Source organism: Saimiri boliviensis, chromosome 3 (assembly GCF_048565385.1).
Source record: "Saimiri boliviensis isolate mSaiBol1 chromosome 3, mSaiBol1.pri, whole genome shotgun sequence".
Lineage (NCBI taxonomy): Eukaryota > Metazoa > Chordata > Mammalia > Primates > Cebidae > Saimiri > Saimiri boliviensis.
The window spans coordinates 19,497,214-19,513,747 of NC_133451.1; the positions used below are offsets into that span (position 1 = coordinate 19,497,214).

The following is a 16,534-nucleotide window of genomic DNA, read 5'->3' on the forward strand; positions in this document are numbered from 1 at the left end:
AATGTTTACAGTGCAGAGAATTGAAGATTTCCACAAACAGGATTTTTAAAATGATATAAGTAGCAAAATGTATGTGCACAGAAAACAAAAAGGGAGGGCTACCTTGGTCTGCCTTGGAGAATCAAATAATCTTCAGGAATTAGGATGTGTTTTGCAGGCAGTGAAATTGAGGGCTTTTTTTTGACATAAGAAGCAGCATGTGCAAAGTCCCAGGATAATGACAGAGTAGTGTGTTTCTGGAAAAATTTAAATTTGCAGTTTTTAGACTGTAAAGTGGAAGCCAAATCTGGAAGAAGAGATGTCCTGATGACAATAGAATATGAGGGAAATTTTATAGCAAGTAGTAGCATAGTAGGTTCCTTTTTTTTTTTTTTTTTTTGAGAAGAAGTCTTGCACTGTCAACTAGGCTGGAGTGCAATGGCGTTATCTTGGCTCACTGAAACCTCTGCCTCCCAAATTAAAGTGATTCTCCTGCCTCAGCCTCCTGAGTAGCTGGGATTACAGGTGCTCACCATTATGCAGGCTAATTTTTTTGTATTTTTAATAGAGATGGGGTTTCAGTATGTTGGTGAGGGTGGTCTCGAACTTCTGACCTCGTGATCCACCTGCCTCGGCCTCCCAAAGTGCTAGAATTACAGGTGTAAGCCACAGATTAGATTTCTTTGATAGAAGAATGACTCTAACATAGAGTGGAGGGTGGTTTGAAGGAAAGGAGCCCACTGAGAATGCAACAGCAACAAACCCTGTAAGGGATAATGAAGGCAGATCTAGCAGCAGATAGTGATGGGAAGTTATTTTAAGAGGTGGCTCTAGGGCTCATGCAGTTGATTCCCCTAAAACTTCTATGGGAAAAAAAAATGGAGGCCTCCTCAAATGTCAAATAAGACTGGTGTAGACTCTAACATAAGAATGAAGACATCTTGGGCATAATCGCAATGTTATTTATTCTCATAATTAGTAGAAGTGTCATTTGCGTTTTGGCAATTATGTTATAGATTGATGGTTAATCAGCTAGAAAGACAGGTGAAAAATTATATAGTTCATATTTACTGGTAATCAGCGTTATTTAAACTTTAGGGAAAAGATGATGGATAATGTGGAGAATAACTCAGTGCAGGAGTGGAAAATAATGAAAACTACTGACTGCTTATTGAATAATACTGTTAAACAAGTGATACAGAAAGATGATTTTTGTAATGTTTTTAAAACTAAAATGATTAGCAAGAGGGAGAGTTAGCTCAGTGCCTAAGTCATAGTAAGTGTCTAAAATTTTTAGTTATTAATGAGAAATAAAACAACAAAACCTCCAAGCATTTTTTCTTTCTCGGGTTGATTTTTAAAATCATATATGAAAACGTAATGGTAGTGACATATTCTATCCCACTGAAATCTGTGGGCCATGTGCCTAAACCCATGTTTTTCCTGAGTCTACACCGTTTGGCTGCATATTTGAGTATATCTTTGTATTTGACTATGTGTCCTTGTGAATACATGCATGAAAATTTTAACACACATTCAGAAGGTGCACACACAGATATTTTTGTCTTACTTTAAATGCTTAAAGACCAAATGGAAAATGAGGCATTTCTCTACTATAAAAACATCAATTGAACTTACACTCGGGAATATATTTTAGAATGACATCACAAAATGTAAAATAAAATTTGAAAATGTATACTTTTGAGAAACAAGTAATCCCAAGGCAGAAATTGCTAAGAACAATTAGTATGGACACAATCCTAAGGCAAAAATTCTAGCTATATGCGAAGTATGTTGCTCTAGAGGCCAGTATTCACTAAGCTGCTGAAGATATTTATTAATTTCCAAAGTTCTGGAGACTGCAGTTACAAAACAAATAATTCTATAGGCTAAAATATGTTGGAGCATTTTATGTAGGAATATATGAAAGATTTAATGTCATGATTTACTGCTAAAGTTGGAAGTAACATCCAAAAATAAAAAGTACTTGCTTAACAATTATATATAATAGGCAAGATAATCCTTAACATCAAAGGAAAGGAATATTATCTTCCTCCTTTTCAAATGATGGCCCAGTCTTACCTATGAGGAGAATGTGTTGGCTACAGAGGACAATTTGTGATTCAGAAGCTACAGTCATTCTGCTTCCCCTCCCCTTACCCCATTAAGACTCTGCTCTATTCTGTGGCAGCTGTTTTTGCCATTTATGTTAAAAGCAGATGGAGAAAATGCAAAGAACTGTCAGTTTTATTGCCATGTATAATCAGCATCTGGGCTGTGCATTACAGACACAATCAATCCAAAAACATATTTTACTGGGTATTATAAAAACTTTGTGTTTCTAAGGCAGTCCCCAAATTACAGATAGTGCTAAATTTTAATCCTGTTGATCACAGAGATTGCAACCAGTTATATTTTTTCAGCTTCAATGTGAATGACGTATGTGTGAATGTGTTTAATATACAGTTACTGAGTTATCTTCAAAACTGGACTGCTAATTTGTTTAAAAACATGATGCGGAACCATATATATTTATTTCACACTAAAAATCAAATTGCGTGAGATTTATATATACATTTATTTCATTATTTATATAATGTACGTATGGGGGTGTGGGGGTATGACTGTACAGTAGTCTGCCCTCAGCCACAGTTTTGATCTCCATGATTTCAATTACCCATGGTGAACCTCAGTCTGAAAATATTACTGTATTTTGAGAAAGAGACCACATTTCATATAACTTGTATTATAATATATTATTCTAACTATATTTTATTGCTATTGTTAATCTCTTCGATTAAACTTGATCATAGGCCTGTATGTTTATACAGGCATGTATGTTATATCAGGGAGAAAAGCAATGTATATAGAGTTCAGTACAGTCTGCAGTTTGAGACATTCAGGGGTTCTTGGAATGTATCCCTTTGGATAAGGGGAGAGAGACTACTGTATTTGCTGTAGACTTTTTATTATTTAATATATTGTACTATATATTATATTTTTTATTGTGTGTATATATATGTATTTTATTATTTCACTATTTTTGTACAAGAAATGAAATACCATATTTTTTTCTAGATCTCATGTAATTTTTAGAAAACATTTATGGTAAGTTCTATACTTCCCATTTTTCAGGAGGAGAAACTGAGACACAGAGAAAGAAAATAGCTTTTGTAAGGTCAACAGAGCTCATCAGCAGCAGATCCAGAATTTAGTCCAAGTCTATATAAGTGCAAAGCTCATACTTTAATCACTAAATGTCATACCTTGAAAAATTCGGTGTATATCTATAAAGTGTAGAAATATCTCTTGAGGATGGCTGTTTAAGATTTGACATGTGGATGTTATTTTATATAGTTTGTCAAAATAACACTATTTTAAAACATTGAAAATAATGTCTAAGAATTGAATGCTAGAGAGCTGAAAGTGTCATTTAAAGTGCTAATACTGTTTAATGTCTTGTAAATGTCTTTAGAACTAGTTTTTTAATTGCCGAGTCATACACACTGCATGTTGTTTACTGAAGATTTGCTCACTGAAAACCACTAGAGTATTTTATGTGTTACAGAGCCCATCAGTCCACAAGTGGCGGAATTAGACCTCATTGGGCTAAAAGATACCTGCCCGTAACTGACATGTTATAAGGGTCTTGCGTATTAAAGCAGATGGATATTTCATGATTTTTTATTTTCTATATTCTTTGAAATCGTCACCAGAAAGTGTTATATATCGTTTGTAGTTCATTCTTTAGGAACTTTAAAGGCATGAAAACATGTATAATGAAGTAGCAGTAATTAGAGAGCAAAAGAAAAAAAATGTAGATGCGGGGACAGAATGGAGAGAAGTCGTTTATTGGATAAACACACTTTTGAGTTATTTTTATTGATGCAATTAGAAAAGTGTCTTCTTCTCGTGTACTGAGCATGTAACTAAAATTTCCTTCTATGTTTGAAAGAGTGGTAATAGCCATTGCTTTGGTTTCATGTGCGTATGTATGTAAACGCACAAACACATATAGTGATAGAATGTTATGCAATCATCTACATAAATTATGTGGGAAAAAAGGTGCTGGTGCCTTTTTTGTGGAAAATTCTTTCTTGTAATCTGTGGTTTACAGTATTTTCTTCCTCTATTCACTTTGTAAATCTATTTTTACTTTGAAACCCACAATTCTAAATTTTCTCTGAAGGACTGTTTGAAAATCTCTTAATTATGGTAGATTTTATCCATGGCATGCAAATATATCTTAGCCATTATACGATCTATTTTTGTAATCCTGGAATGTTGTTAATTAGGTTCTTTATGGAACAATGGATTCAAATTTGCACTCTATAAAATTCAGCTGCGTCTATTCAATTAAAGCACAGATTACAGGACAGCAACACTAGAAAATGTGAATTTTATTTGCCCTTTCTTTTTACCTCAACCTAAAAACTACAGTATTTCTCTTCTTCATTTTTTATAATCTGATTTAAGTATCTTTTACTCTTTTTGTAGGACAAAGGACATCATTTGAAATATGTGTTGGCTTTAGTTTATCAAATATATTCTAAAAGTTCTTACAATGAAAAAGAAAACCCCTTTGTTCTAAAGACCCAAAAGTTTACAATAAGTACAAATTAGTTAATTGTTTGTCCACTAAAGAAGACACAAAAGACATTTTGTAATATATTAAAATTTATTGTTTGACATCTGTCCATGGTAGAATGTTTTTCTGCTTAAGAATCTGTCCCTCTGAATGAAGGATGCAATTATGTTTTGCTTTACTGCTGAGGCAGTACAATAAAAACCAGTTAGATGCTGAGTCAGTGTCAATAACAACTTAAACTCTGCTTCAAATACTTTTTTGGGAACAAGATTGAAAATAAACAGATAAATGAATAAAAGTAAACAAATCCATGTTACATGTCCTGGTACATGTCATTGTACATGTAAATCAAATAGTGTGCAATGAGAAGATCATGTCATGGCATATAACAGTAACACATGATACGTGCAGCATCACTCTAATGTGTCTGAAGTATTATTTTTGCATATAAAAATATAATACCGTTTCATCATGGCTCCTCTTTGTTTTATAACTTTTTGAATATGCATTTTCACAAAACAAAGACCTAATTTATTTTATACTTTAGGTTTTTTTTTTTTGCTACAATCAGTGAAATTAGTTGTAGACTAATTACAGAAATTATCATAACATATATTTGAGTGTCATTGGAAAAATTAGTGATCTTTAAGAGTATTCTAGTTTGAGACTTTAAAATAATAAATGATTTTTTAAATGTCCAAGGAAAATCTTCAGTTATATTAAATGACAGAATTTGTTTGGCCACATTTGTGAGTTAAGGTTACTGACCTTTCAGAAGTCTCTGTGCTGCATAAAAAAATACTTATACTGGAGAAACTGTTGGGAAATCTAACTGCAAAATTAGTTTGCTTATCAATAAAACTTTCACAAATGTATGAACGTGTCTGCTTTTTGATAATCATTGAATTCTAGTTATATAGTATAATATTTTGTACAGAGTAGACATTAAATATTTATAGGGTGAATTAATGAATGAGTTAATGATTACTGGTTTCTTTAGATTATTTCCAAAAACCTGAAATAATATCTATGAAAAGTAGTATATGAACTAGCTTTGCAATTCTATTAAAAGAAATCTACTAGCCACTAAGAATTATTAATTTTTTTTCTCAGCATCATGTTATTGTGAGCAAATCTTTAAGACATTGAAATGATATTTAATTGGCTAGGATATGAAGAGCCTTCTAACCAATCAATATTATTCCATCTATAGCTCATTTTCTCTGCATTTTTATTGCTTAGATTTTAAACCTAAAATTTTACTATAAGAATGAACAAAGGCCAAAATGAGGTGTTTTTTTAAACCATCAATCAAAATATTCTAATCAATAAAGTAACAGGCAAATGATTTAAATGTCTTTCACTACATTTAAAGCTGTTGAAAAAAAATCCCTTTGTTAAGACCTAGATCAATAATACAGATAAAAAAAAAGTCATATTTTCTTCAGACAGTTTATTTACAGTCTACTGGAATAAATCTGCCTATTAGGAGCCAAGAACCCAACGAGCAGGGATATGTGAAAATGAATAGAATACAGTGAAATAGGAACAGAGGAGTTAAGAGGATGTCCTTGGGTATATAGGAAAAGTCAAAACTCATGATACCTAAGAAAATAAAGAAAGGATTTAAAAGGAAGCTATGCTTTCATTGTCTTAAAATAACTAAGCATTATTAATATTAATACTAGTATGAAAGTATCACTAACATACATGTCAAAAAAAAGAATTAAGGAAATGGGATGTGTCTCAATAATGCAACATTATAAAGGCATTAAAAGTAATGTCTTCTAAAATGTTTAATGATATAGGAATGCATGTATGATATGATATTAAGTATAAAGACAATACACCCAATTCTATATGCAGTAATACTTCAATTATATAAAATAAATGTGTACGCAAAAAAAAAACACTAAAGTAAAACTCACTGATCTGAGTGGTGCATTATGGATTTAGGTTTTTAAACATATTTTTACATTTTCCAAGTACAGTAAGCACCAAAGAGATAGAATGTCTCATCAAAGGGAAAAATGATAGTAATTTCAAATGCTACAGTGAATTTAAAAGCAATGAAAACTGAGGAAACCTATTGAATGGTGAAATAAAGAGGTCAGAGAGTGAACCCTGATACTGTTGAAGAAAAACCATGGCCCTGTGAGAGGGCTTTGAAATCAGAAAAGACCAAAATTTGGCAATTTGATTTAATGTCCTAGGGATAAGTTGTTTGTTTTGAGTTTATTTTCATTAAATGTTACGTGTTTGTGGCTGTGTGTGCTAAAGAGTGTTTGTTTGTTTTTTGACGGAGTTTCACTCTTGTTACCCAGGCTGGAGTGCAATGGCGCGATCTTGGCTCACCGCAGCCTCCACCTCCTGGGTTCAGGCAATTCTCCTGCCTCAGCCTCCTGAGTAGCTGGGATTACAGGCACGCGCCACCATTCCCAGCTAATTTCTTGTATTTTTGGTAGAGATGGGGTTTCACCATGTTGACCAGGATGGTCTCGATCTCTTGACCTCGTGATCCACCCGCCTTGGCCTCCCAAAGTGCTGGGATTACAGGCGTGAACCACTGCGTCTGGCCTGTTTTTTTTGTTTGTTTTTTTAAAGATGGGATTTCACCATGATGGCCAGGCTGGTCTTGAACTCCTGACCTCAGGTGATCCACCCACCTCAGCCTCCCAAAGTGCTAGGATTACAGGCATGAGCCACCAAGCCCGGCCTGTGTGTGCTGAAGTATTACCAACATTCAATAAAAATGAATTGATGTTTATGACACATATATGGTCAATATGTTGTCATTGTATTTAATATATATTTAAATATATACACATATGTATATATACATACATACATATGCATATTTTTTTTCAAATCCAGGCAGGAGGTGGAGCTCATGCTAGGTGGTTTTTATTTTCCTCTTGAAAATGAACTCTATTTTTCTATTGAAAAACAAGGGATTTAATACAGAGAATGGACTAAACAGTTGCAGGAAGGTAATAGAGAAAAAACTACTACCACTCCGGGGCTACAAAGAAGAAGGTGGTAATTTACAAAATTAGGAGGTGGCCCCAGCAAAACCAAAATTAGGAAGGAGACGAGACCACTGCTGTGGACATCCCCTGAGACAGAGAAGGGAAGAAATACCGTGGCTTCTTCTCCACCCCGACCCTTCACCACCCTACCAGTGTCTGTCATTGGCAAATCTCACAGTAGCCTATTGGCAAGTGAGCCTGGGATACATGGTTCACTGGAGTCAGATCTTTGGGAGACAAAGCAGAACAGAGGAGAAGGGGATGGGAAATTATCATAACAATGGTTATTTGAAGAGAAAAGAGGCTGAGAGGCAACATGTTTTTTGATAGACTAATATATTTATTAAAAGACTTCATGAAATCTACTTCTTTGTGTGTTTCATAGCTAGGTGGGTAAAATTTTGTCTTTCTCTGTTAGCGGGACCACAGAGTAGATGATTTCAGAGTTATTTTCAACTTGCAATTTTAGTATACCATAAAAATACTTCAGTTGTGCTTGAATGCACTTTGCTGCAGTGGTTTTATGTGAAACATTCACATAATGAATCCAAAGTCTAGACTGTCTTGCTGAAAATATCTGTAGCATATATGGATTTAGAATTTAACATTTTGCTTCATAAGAAACTTCAAAATTAATTTTGTGAGTATAAAATTATTTTTAACCTATAATATGCTTTCTGTAGAGGAAATGAAAGGTTTATAAAATTTAATATTCAACAGTAATTTTCTTTGTGGAAGACTTATGTTTGTATCTAAAATATGTAATAGAGCTATTCAGCATTTCTACCTATTTCTCTTACTTACATTAAGGTGATTAAAATGTACTCCTAAGTTAGTTTCTTAAAGTTATTATTTCTTTGTACAAAGTCCAGACTTAAATATTGATGAATGTGTAGTACTTAAAAATCTGAACATTTTAATTATTTTTATAATTTCATTGTTTTTAATCTGAATTTGCTTCACATTTAGGGACAACCAAATTAAATTTAGTAGTTATTTTTAAGGAAAAAATACATCACTCATGAAGAATATCAGCTTCTTGACATGAATACTGAGCTTGAATTAAACATGTCTGAAAGTTAGCATTTCCATTTAAAAGTTGGAATTTTTTATTGCAGACGTTTGGAACAGAACTCAATCAAAGTCATCCCTCCTGGAGCTTTCTCACCATATAAAAAGCTTAGAAGAATGTGAGTGAACCATATTCTACAATATACGTAATTTTAAAAATTATACAGGTCATGTGACTATGCAAAGAAACCTAAGTATGAGTATGTAAATGTTTGATAGCTTAAATATTAAGTGATGTGACTGATTATTGGTTTTGGAATAATATCTCAATCTTAATATCTAAACTATGTAATTGTTAAAGGTCTCTGTAATTTAGCAAATTGATTCACACAAATGTGAATGATTATAGTCAATATATTTTGCATCTATTCAGGTGTTCTATTATCAAAAATAAGACATGCATCTTATATAGGAAAGTAGACAATGGTTATTTTTAAAAGTATAATTTCTTTTTTAAATTTAGGATCCTTCAGATGTTAAATGTTGCACATTTTGTACATGTATTGATAAGTATGAAACCAACATTTAAACGTCATATGTAGCTTTTTCCACAGTAAATCTCACTGACATTCTATTGAATGTAACCTAACCCTATTTCTGATCGTAGTGACCTGAGCAATAATCAGATTTCTGAGCTTGCACCAGATGCTTTCCAAGGACTACGCTCTCTGAATTCACTGTAAGTATTCACTGTGTCATTGAAGAAAAACAGAAGTCACAGCAAAGAGTGGCTACATTTTTAAAATTGGGGTTTAAGAAATGCTCTCAGGTTTTCATTATGAATAATGAGTTATTAATAATGTTAATTATTATTCATCACTAGTGGATCCCATTATTTTTATGGAGGACCGCTACCCATCACTAAAATTAGCCAATTCTTAGGGGTGTATATTCTATGATCTGATAATTTTATGGTTGGGAGGGCAAAAATCAGATCCCTTTGTGACAATTCTTTTCTTTCTAAAAGAAAAAATATATATATTTATTTTGGAAAGCATATCGCTAGTGTCTGGGAACAGTATCATCTCCTTAGAAATGCTAAACAAAGTCTTGCTGAGAACAGTTGAAGATGACCACTGAGAGGAAACCTTTGCTCCTTTTCATCACCTTAGTACTTTCCTAAAAGAGTAAGCTTTAAATCTCTCAAAGAACAAAGATTTTAAAATATGACAGCTTTTTAATGTCAAGAGAACCTCAAAAAGATAGCTATGTAAATTAAAGAAGTTTGAAAGTAAGTGTATAGAGGCTGTCATTAATATTACTTCACACTTGCAAAAAAACCTTCAAAAGTCCACCAACTAACCTTTAAATCAGATTTTGTGAAAAATCTTCGAAAGTCCACCAAGTAATCTTTAGATCAGATTTTAACATTTGAAAGTGGAAGCCAGCACGTTTTTACTTTTAAAGAGGTAATACTCAGAGAAGGGTTCTTATTGATGCCAATTCCTGCTGAAATCTTTCAGATTTCAGAGGTCAGGGGTAGCCAGTGAGAATGCCAGGATACACATGTGCGAGACCCAGATAAACCCCTGGAGTTTGTGGAACAACTTGCTGGCACTCTTTCCAAGGGGAGAACTGGATTAGAGTGATCATCTGGGCACATGGGTGTTCAGGTTGCTATGTTAATCTGTCAAAAAAAAAAAAAAAAAAAAAAAAAAAAAAAAAAACTACGATTTTCATTAAAAAGGAAAATGGAAAACTGTTAAATGGCAGTATCTGCTTGGGTTCACTTTTGCTTGGTTTTGTCTTGGAAGGTTTTAACTAGAAGAAGCACAAGTTTAAAGGAACAATTGTTGGCAGAAAATGTAGAGTGTAGTCATGTATTGCACTCAGGCTGTACTGTCAGGTTCTAAACTAACTTAAGTTCAAGGTAGAACTCAGATCACCTGGTCAGATTGTCCATAAAGTACTATCAGTACCGTCTTGAACAGTAGTACTATCCAGAGTAAACATTGCCAACCTCCCCACCATACAGAAGGACAAAAGGCAAATCAGCATATCAGTTTATCAGTTCCTGATCCTGCACATCTTTGGTACTCAAAGATAACCATTAAATGTCAAGAAGAAGAGAAATCAGTGAGAAATTCTTATTTACATCTGCTTGCTTGTAGAGTTTGATATTAAGCTCTTGCCTTAATAATGTTAATTGATACATCTGTGTTCGTGAGAATTAAAAGAAAAGAAATTTAAAAGTAAATTATAAATAGAACAGCCTATTATAATTGTTACTTCTCTCAATAAATTACGTTATGTTGATCAGCAAGGTTCCTGTAATTAATTATTATGAATTATGTAATCTATATAAACACTAAAATAATGTGTTGTCACTCATTTTTCTATTTGCTAACACAGGTAAAATAACATGCTTGCTACATTGAAATCTAAGGCTTTGTGATGAGAGCACTCATGCACACTGTTATTTTAGAAGGCCATAGAAAAGCTTTACTTGTGGATAAAGCAAAATGCAGTTGAGTCAGGGAGTTAAGTCACTGGGGTTTTCCAGTTCACAATGTAGCAATATATGGAAGAATATAAACTGTTTGCCAAAACTGGAAAAGCTGCATAATATTGGAAAACAAATAAATTAGAAGATAATCAAGTAACTGAGTTATCTTAGAGAAAGCCCAAGCATTATAACACGTATCATTTTCCTGGTTATGTTCACCATTTGAGTTCACTTTCCAAAGATTAACTTTTTTCCCCTCCATAAAGTACTTAACTACACATATTTACAATAACTCTTTTCTTCATTGAACCACACTTAATATGTTCAAAAGAAAGGCATTGGGCCCTGTTATGCACTAAGCCGTAGTAAAGGCTCTGGGGATGCCGAGTGACCAGAGCACAAAAATCCTTGCCTCGTGGAAGAGACCAGTGATAAACTAGATAAATGGGCAAACCTCTAATATGCATAAAATTTACATGTATTTATAGTATTACATCTATGTGTAGATGAAAATGCAGGGAATAAAAATAAAGACAGAAAAAGAGATAAGGAATGCTGTGGCTGGGGGTAGGCTAAAACCTTAAATAGGATGATCAACAAAGACCTGCCAAAAAGGTGATACTGAGCAAAGATCTAAAGATTCGAGCTATGGAATTGAGCTGTGCAGATAGTGCAGATATATAGAGGAAAGGCATTCAAGACAGAGGGAACAGTTAAATACTGAGGACCTTCAGCATGAGTATGCCTGATGTTTCAAGATTTAGCAAAAAATATTATCTCTTTGAGACTGGGCAGAAACGGATGCTTGAAACTGAAATAATGAAGAGAATGCAATTGTTGGTAACTTCAGGTCTGGGACACCATAATTAGTGTGGGGAAGGAAAGCCAGTGAAAGCTAGGTTTTCCAGAAAAGAATTGTGCTGGAGATCCTGATAGTGACTGGGAGTTAAAACTTGGGAGTATGTAGTTTACTACAAAAGCCATGCAAGTACAAAGTAACACCTCTTTTTATTTAAATAAAATTTTTGCTTACAAGTTTCACTTACACCTGATATTTTAATACCATACCTTTCTAGACCTGTACTCAAGAATATAGCCAGATTAACTTAATCACTACGTTTGCTAAAAACATGAAAATATTTAAAGGTGATGTGATGCCAAGTACCTCTACTGCATTTTACTTTAAAAATAAAAATTTTGGCTAGGCGTGGTGACTCCTGCCTGTAATCCTAGCACTTCAGGAGGCCGAGGTAAGAGGATCATTTGAAGTCAGGAGTTTGAGACCAGCCTGGACAACATAGTGAAACTCTTTCTCTACTAAAAATACAAAAATTAGCCAGATGTGATGGCAGATGCCTGTAATCCCAGCTACTTGGGAGGCTAAGGCACAAGAATTGCTTGAACCTGGGAGGCAGAGGTTGTAGTGAGCCAAGATTGAACCACTGCCTTTCAGCCTGGGCAAGAGTGAGTCTCTGTCTCAGAAAAATAAATAAATAAATAAATAAAAATTTTAGGTTATTTAATCACCAAAATTGCATCTCTTAGAGACAAGTGGACTTGATTTACCTAATGTGCTTTAAGGCTTCTTCTACTACAAAATACTATATCATATTTTTTATTAACATTACCATTTATTTTTATTATGTATTATATAAAATGGTAATTTTATATTAATATATTACATAGTATAATATGCAATAGATTATTAACAAAACATCTTTCAAAAGCAAAGATTCATCATGTCATTTTATCTTCAGGGATTTTAAAATTTCTTTCAATGTGACATCATTAAAATTTCTATAATATTTGGAATAATTTCTTAATAATTCAGCATACTAGTGTTTTTAGCATTGTCTATAAACAGTTTTTATTGTTTTATATTTATTACTTGGAAACTTCCTTCTATATTAACGAAACATTTTAATAGTAGTATCAGTGTAGCATACTGCTAAGCATATCACCTTTAGGACACTAGATGGCTGTGTTCAAATCCTGGCTCCAGTACTTTCTACCTAGAGGCTGAACTAGTTATGAATTTCCCCGAGTGTTAGTACTTTCCTCTCTGAAATGAGGATAAAGTTACTTCCCTGCTGGCTTTGTTAAAGTATAGAGTAAATATCAAGAGATAATAGGTATGGCCATGGCAAATTCATCTCTTATTACAAAGCAATTTGTATGTTTCTGGATTTCAGTTATTCCAGAGAATCTTTCTATATGTCTAAGGTCTTCAATATATGATTTTTCTCTTTTCCAATTTTTTTCATTAACCCTTTATAAACTATTTTAATTCATGTACTCTAATTTCCTTTTTTCCTTAACTAGCTCCCAAATTCCACAGGGGTTCACAGTGAAACTATACTTAGGTTTCCGGCAGCCTTTTCTTAAACTGCTGTTAACTCTCCTGCCTAGTGTCTTGCATTTTACTACAGGTTTTCAATGAAAAATAAAAGGTAGCATCTCTGTTTTGTCTCCTGCTTTATCTTTACTGTACTCTTCTAAAATTACTTAGAGTTATAATTTTCAAATGTATACATTTGAAAAAAAAAAGTATAACTTCCTTGACATTTTTTTGAATAATAAAGTATCTGCCCGTGGCAACTTTTTCATGATAGTCATCTCATAGGTTGCTATTTGGGGCATTTGTTTCTCTTCAGTAGTGTTCTGTCTTCTGTCAGCTTTCAGTAAGAGCGGGAGAGCTCAAAAACCAGTCATCAGCTATCGCTTCCTCTTACTGTCCTAATGCTGAACCTCACAAGGACTAAACTGTGTTTAACATTGTTGTCCTTCCTTACAGCAGCAGGTAGAAGAACTGCCTTAACATTTCCCTATTGTTCCAAAAGAGTAGCATACAAAAATCTTTGTCGGACTATTTGTACGTTGTTGATATACAATATTTCACATGTGTATACTGTCTATGTGGTATGCTGAACTTAAGTCATGTGTAAGAAACTGTAGAGAAGATACTCAATTGGTCATTCTTAGTATTTGGATAATATTATCCACATCCCTCATGTATTGATTTTCTTTTCAGCTGATTCCACTTTTGTCTTTCAATTTCTTTTAAAATTTCTTTTTCTCCTAATGGTGTAGCATAAATTCTCACTGGCCTTCTCTTACTTTATATCTTTATGCGATGATATTTCTTTCTCTCATTTTTATGGATCTTGGCCCTGTTTTCCTTGGCTGTCATCCAGCTTCTCTATCCTGGTCTTTGGATTTTTTTTAATATTTTAACTTATTTTCCTTGCTGTCATTTTGATCTCATTACTATGTATAATACTGTGTCCAGCCCTAGTCCTGCCAGACCTTTTTAGAGAAATGTCATTCCCATCATACTGAGTATTTCTTTATTATACTATTTTTATGGTTGATACTCCATATAGCAATAATACCTATGCAGATAGATTTCCTGCCTCCTCCTGTAATTTCCTCCTTTTTTGTCATTTACCCGTTTCACTCATTAGCAATAGCATAAGGTACTTTGTAAAATGGTCTTAAGGAAAACAGAATGATTTCTTGGGAAAAAAAATAACTCCACAATGTAAATATGATGCATCTCCTTTCATGCTGTTTGGGCCAACCATCAAAGCAAAAGTCTCAAGTGAACAACCTACTAGATCACCCACCCCTTGATCCTTATGTGGGTCCTCCATAATTTATACACATCTTTGTTCCTTTCTAAATTGCAGTGGGTTGAAAATATCAGACTCTTTGACTATTCAAAATCACTCTTTTGGATTGCCCTTTGAAGCCATACCTTCTTTATCTCAGGCCTATCAGTACCTGGGACATAGGCAGATGATAGACATTCAAAAAATGACAGTTTGATTCAATTGAATTGAGTGCCAAACTTGGAATCTGGCAAAGTTACTGGTACGTAGTAAGTGCATAGTCTCTATTGTTGAATGAATGAATTGGCTTATTTGAATTGAATTAACCAAACTGGTGCCATCTTATCCACCTATCTGTGTTTCCTAATGTCCTCTCTTCTCTTGATCCTGACCACAAAATATGCATTGATTCACACCTTACTTTTTCTAATTCCCTTTCTACCACATTCCTGACAATATGGAATCCTCTCTTTTGTTCTTTGATTTTTAAAATTGTTTCTTCTCTAACTGATTTGTCTTTCTTAAGAAATGTACATTTTCTACAAATAAAATTGTAATGTTCTATTTTATAGTTCTATCATGGAATCTAAAGAGATGAATGGAATATCTCTTTACATTATAGTAGCACCCACCTTTATTTATTCTGTTGAGAATTTTCTTCACATTTTATAATACACCTTACCTCTCTCTGATGTCTTGAAAGAGGAAACGCTTTTCCCTCACTTATTCATTTCTCTTGTATTGTTATTTTCTTCCTTTTCAAAAAGAGATTATATACTGCTGCCAAACATATGAATTATCAGCTTTTCTTTTATATTCTATGGCAGCCATTTGTTTATTTCCCAAGAGAATATGTCTCTGATCTTTGAAAATAATATATGCTTATTTAGAGATATATTAAAATACACAAATGTATGTAGATGTAAATTCAAATCACCTCTAGATGTCAAATCATCTGCCATCTAAATATGTTTCCCTTTCATTTTATTATATATGTATAATGTATATATTTTTAAAACAAAATGAGCATAATACTTTAATATGCCTCTTTTTTACTTAATGTTGTATCATGAGGACTTTTATGTCACTATATACTCTTCTATACTTGCTTTTTATCAATATGAAATGTGTATTTAACCAATCCCCCATTTTAGGATTTGGGGACATTTTATTTGTGTGTATTTTTTTACTGTTACAAATGATGCCATGACTAACCTTTTGTACATAAAATATTGTGTTTGTCTGTGTTTTCTTAAATTTAACTCCCAAAAGTAGAACTATTAAGCTGTAATGTATATGCACATCTTTATGATTTTTACCATGTGTTGCCAAAATGTCCTCTCAAAATATCATTTTTATCTTCCTCTACACATAGTTGAGGTACCCTACTTTGGGGAACTAAAAGTATATGGGATTTATTGTACACCTGTTGTTTTTTGTTGTTGTTGTTGTTGTTGTTTTTTGGTTTGGGTTTTTTGTTTTTGTTTTTGTTTTTTGAAATGGAGTTTTGCTCTTGTTACCCAGGCTGGAGTGCAATGGCATGATCTTGCCTCACTGAAGCTTCCGCCTCCTGGATTCAAGTGATTCTCTTGCCTCAGCCTCACGAGTAGCTGAGATTACAGATGTGTGCCACCACGCCTGGCTAATTTTGTATTTTTAGTAGAGATGGGGTTTTTCTATGTTGGTCAGGCTGGTCTCGAACTCCTAACCTCAGGTGATCTGCCCACCTCAGCCTCCCAAAGTGCTGGGATTACAGGCGTGAGCCTGGCTTGTACACCTGTTGTTAATAGCTGACACAATGAGTCAGCCA

General features: G+C 33.5%; 1 protein-coding gene across 2 annotated transcripts in view; it reads left to right on the forward strand.

Moving 5' to 3' along the window:
• The window catches only part of SLIT2 (slit guidance ligand 2), a 377,295-nt gene that overhangs the window by 251,526 nt on the left and 109,235 nt on the right, over positions 1-16,534 (forward strand). For both annotated transcript variants that reach the window (XM_003927471.4, XM_003927474.4), the window contains exons 10-11: positions 8,715-8,786; positions 9,275-9,346. In XM_003927471.4, coding sequence (XP_003927520.1) covers positions 8,715-8,786; positions 9,275-9,346 — 144 coding nt within the window. The remainder of the gene's footprint in view (positions 1-8,714; positions 8,787-9,274; positions 9,347-16,534) is intronic.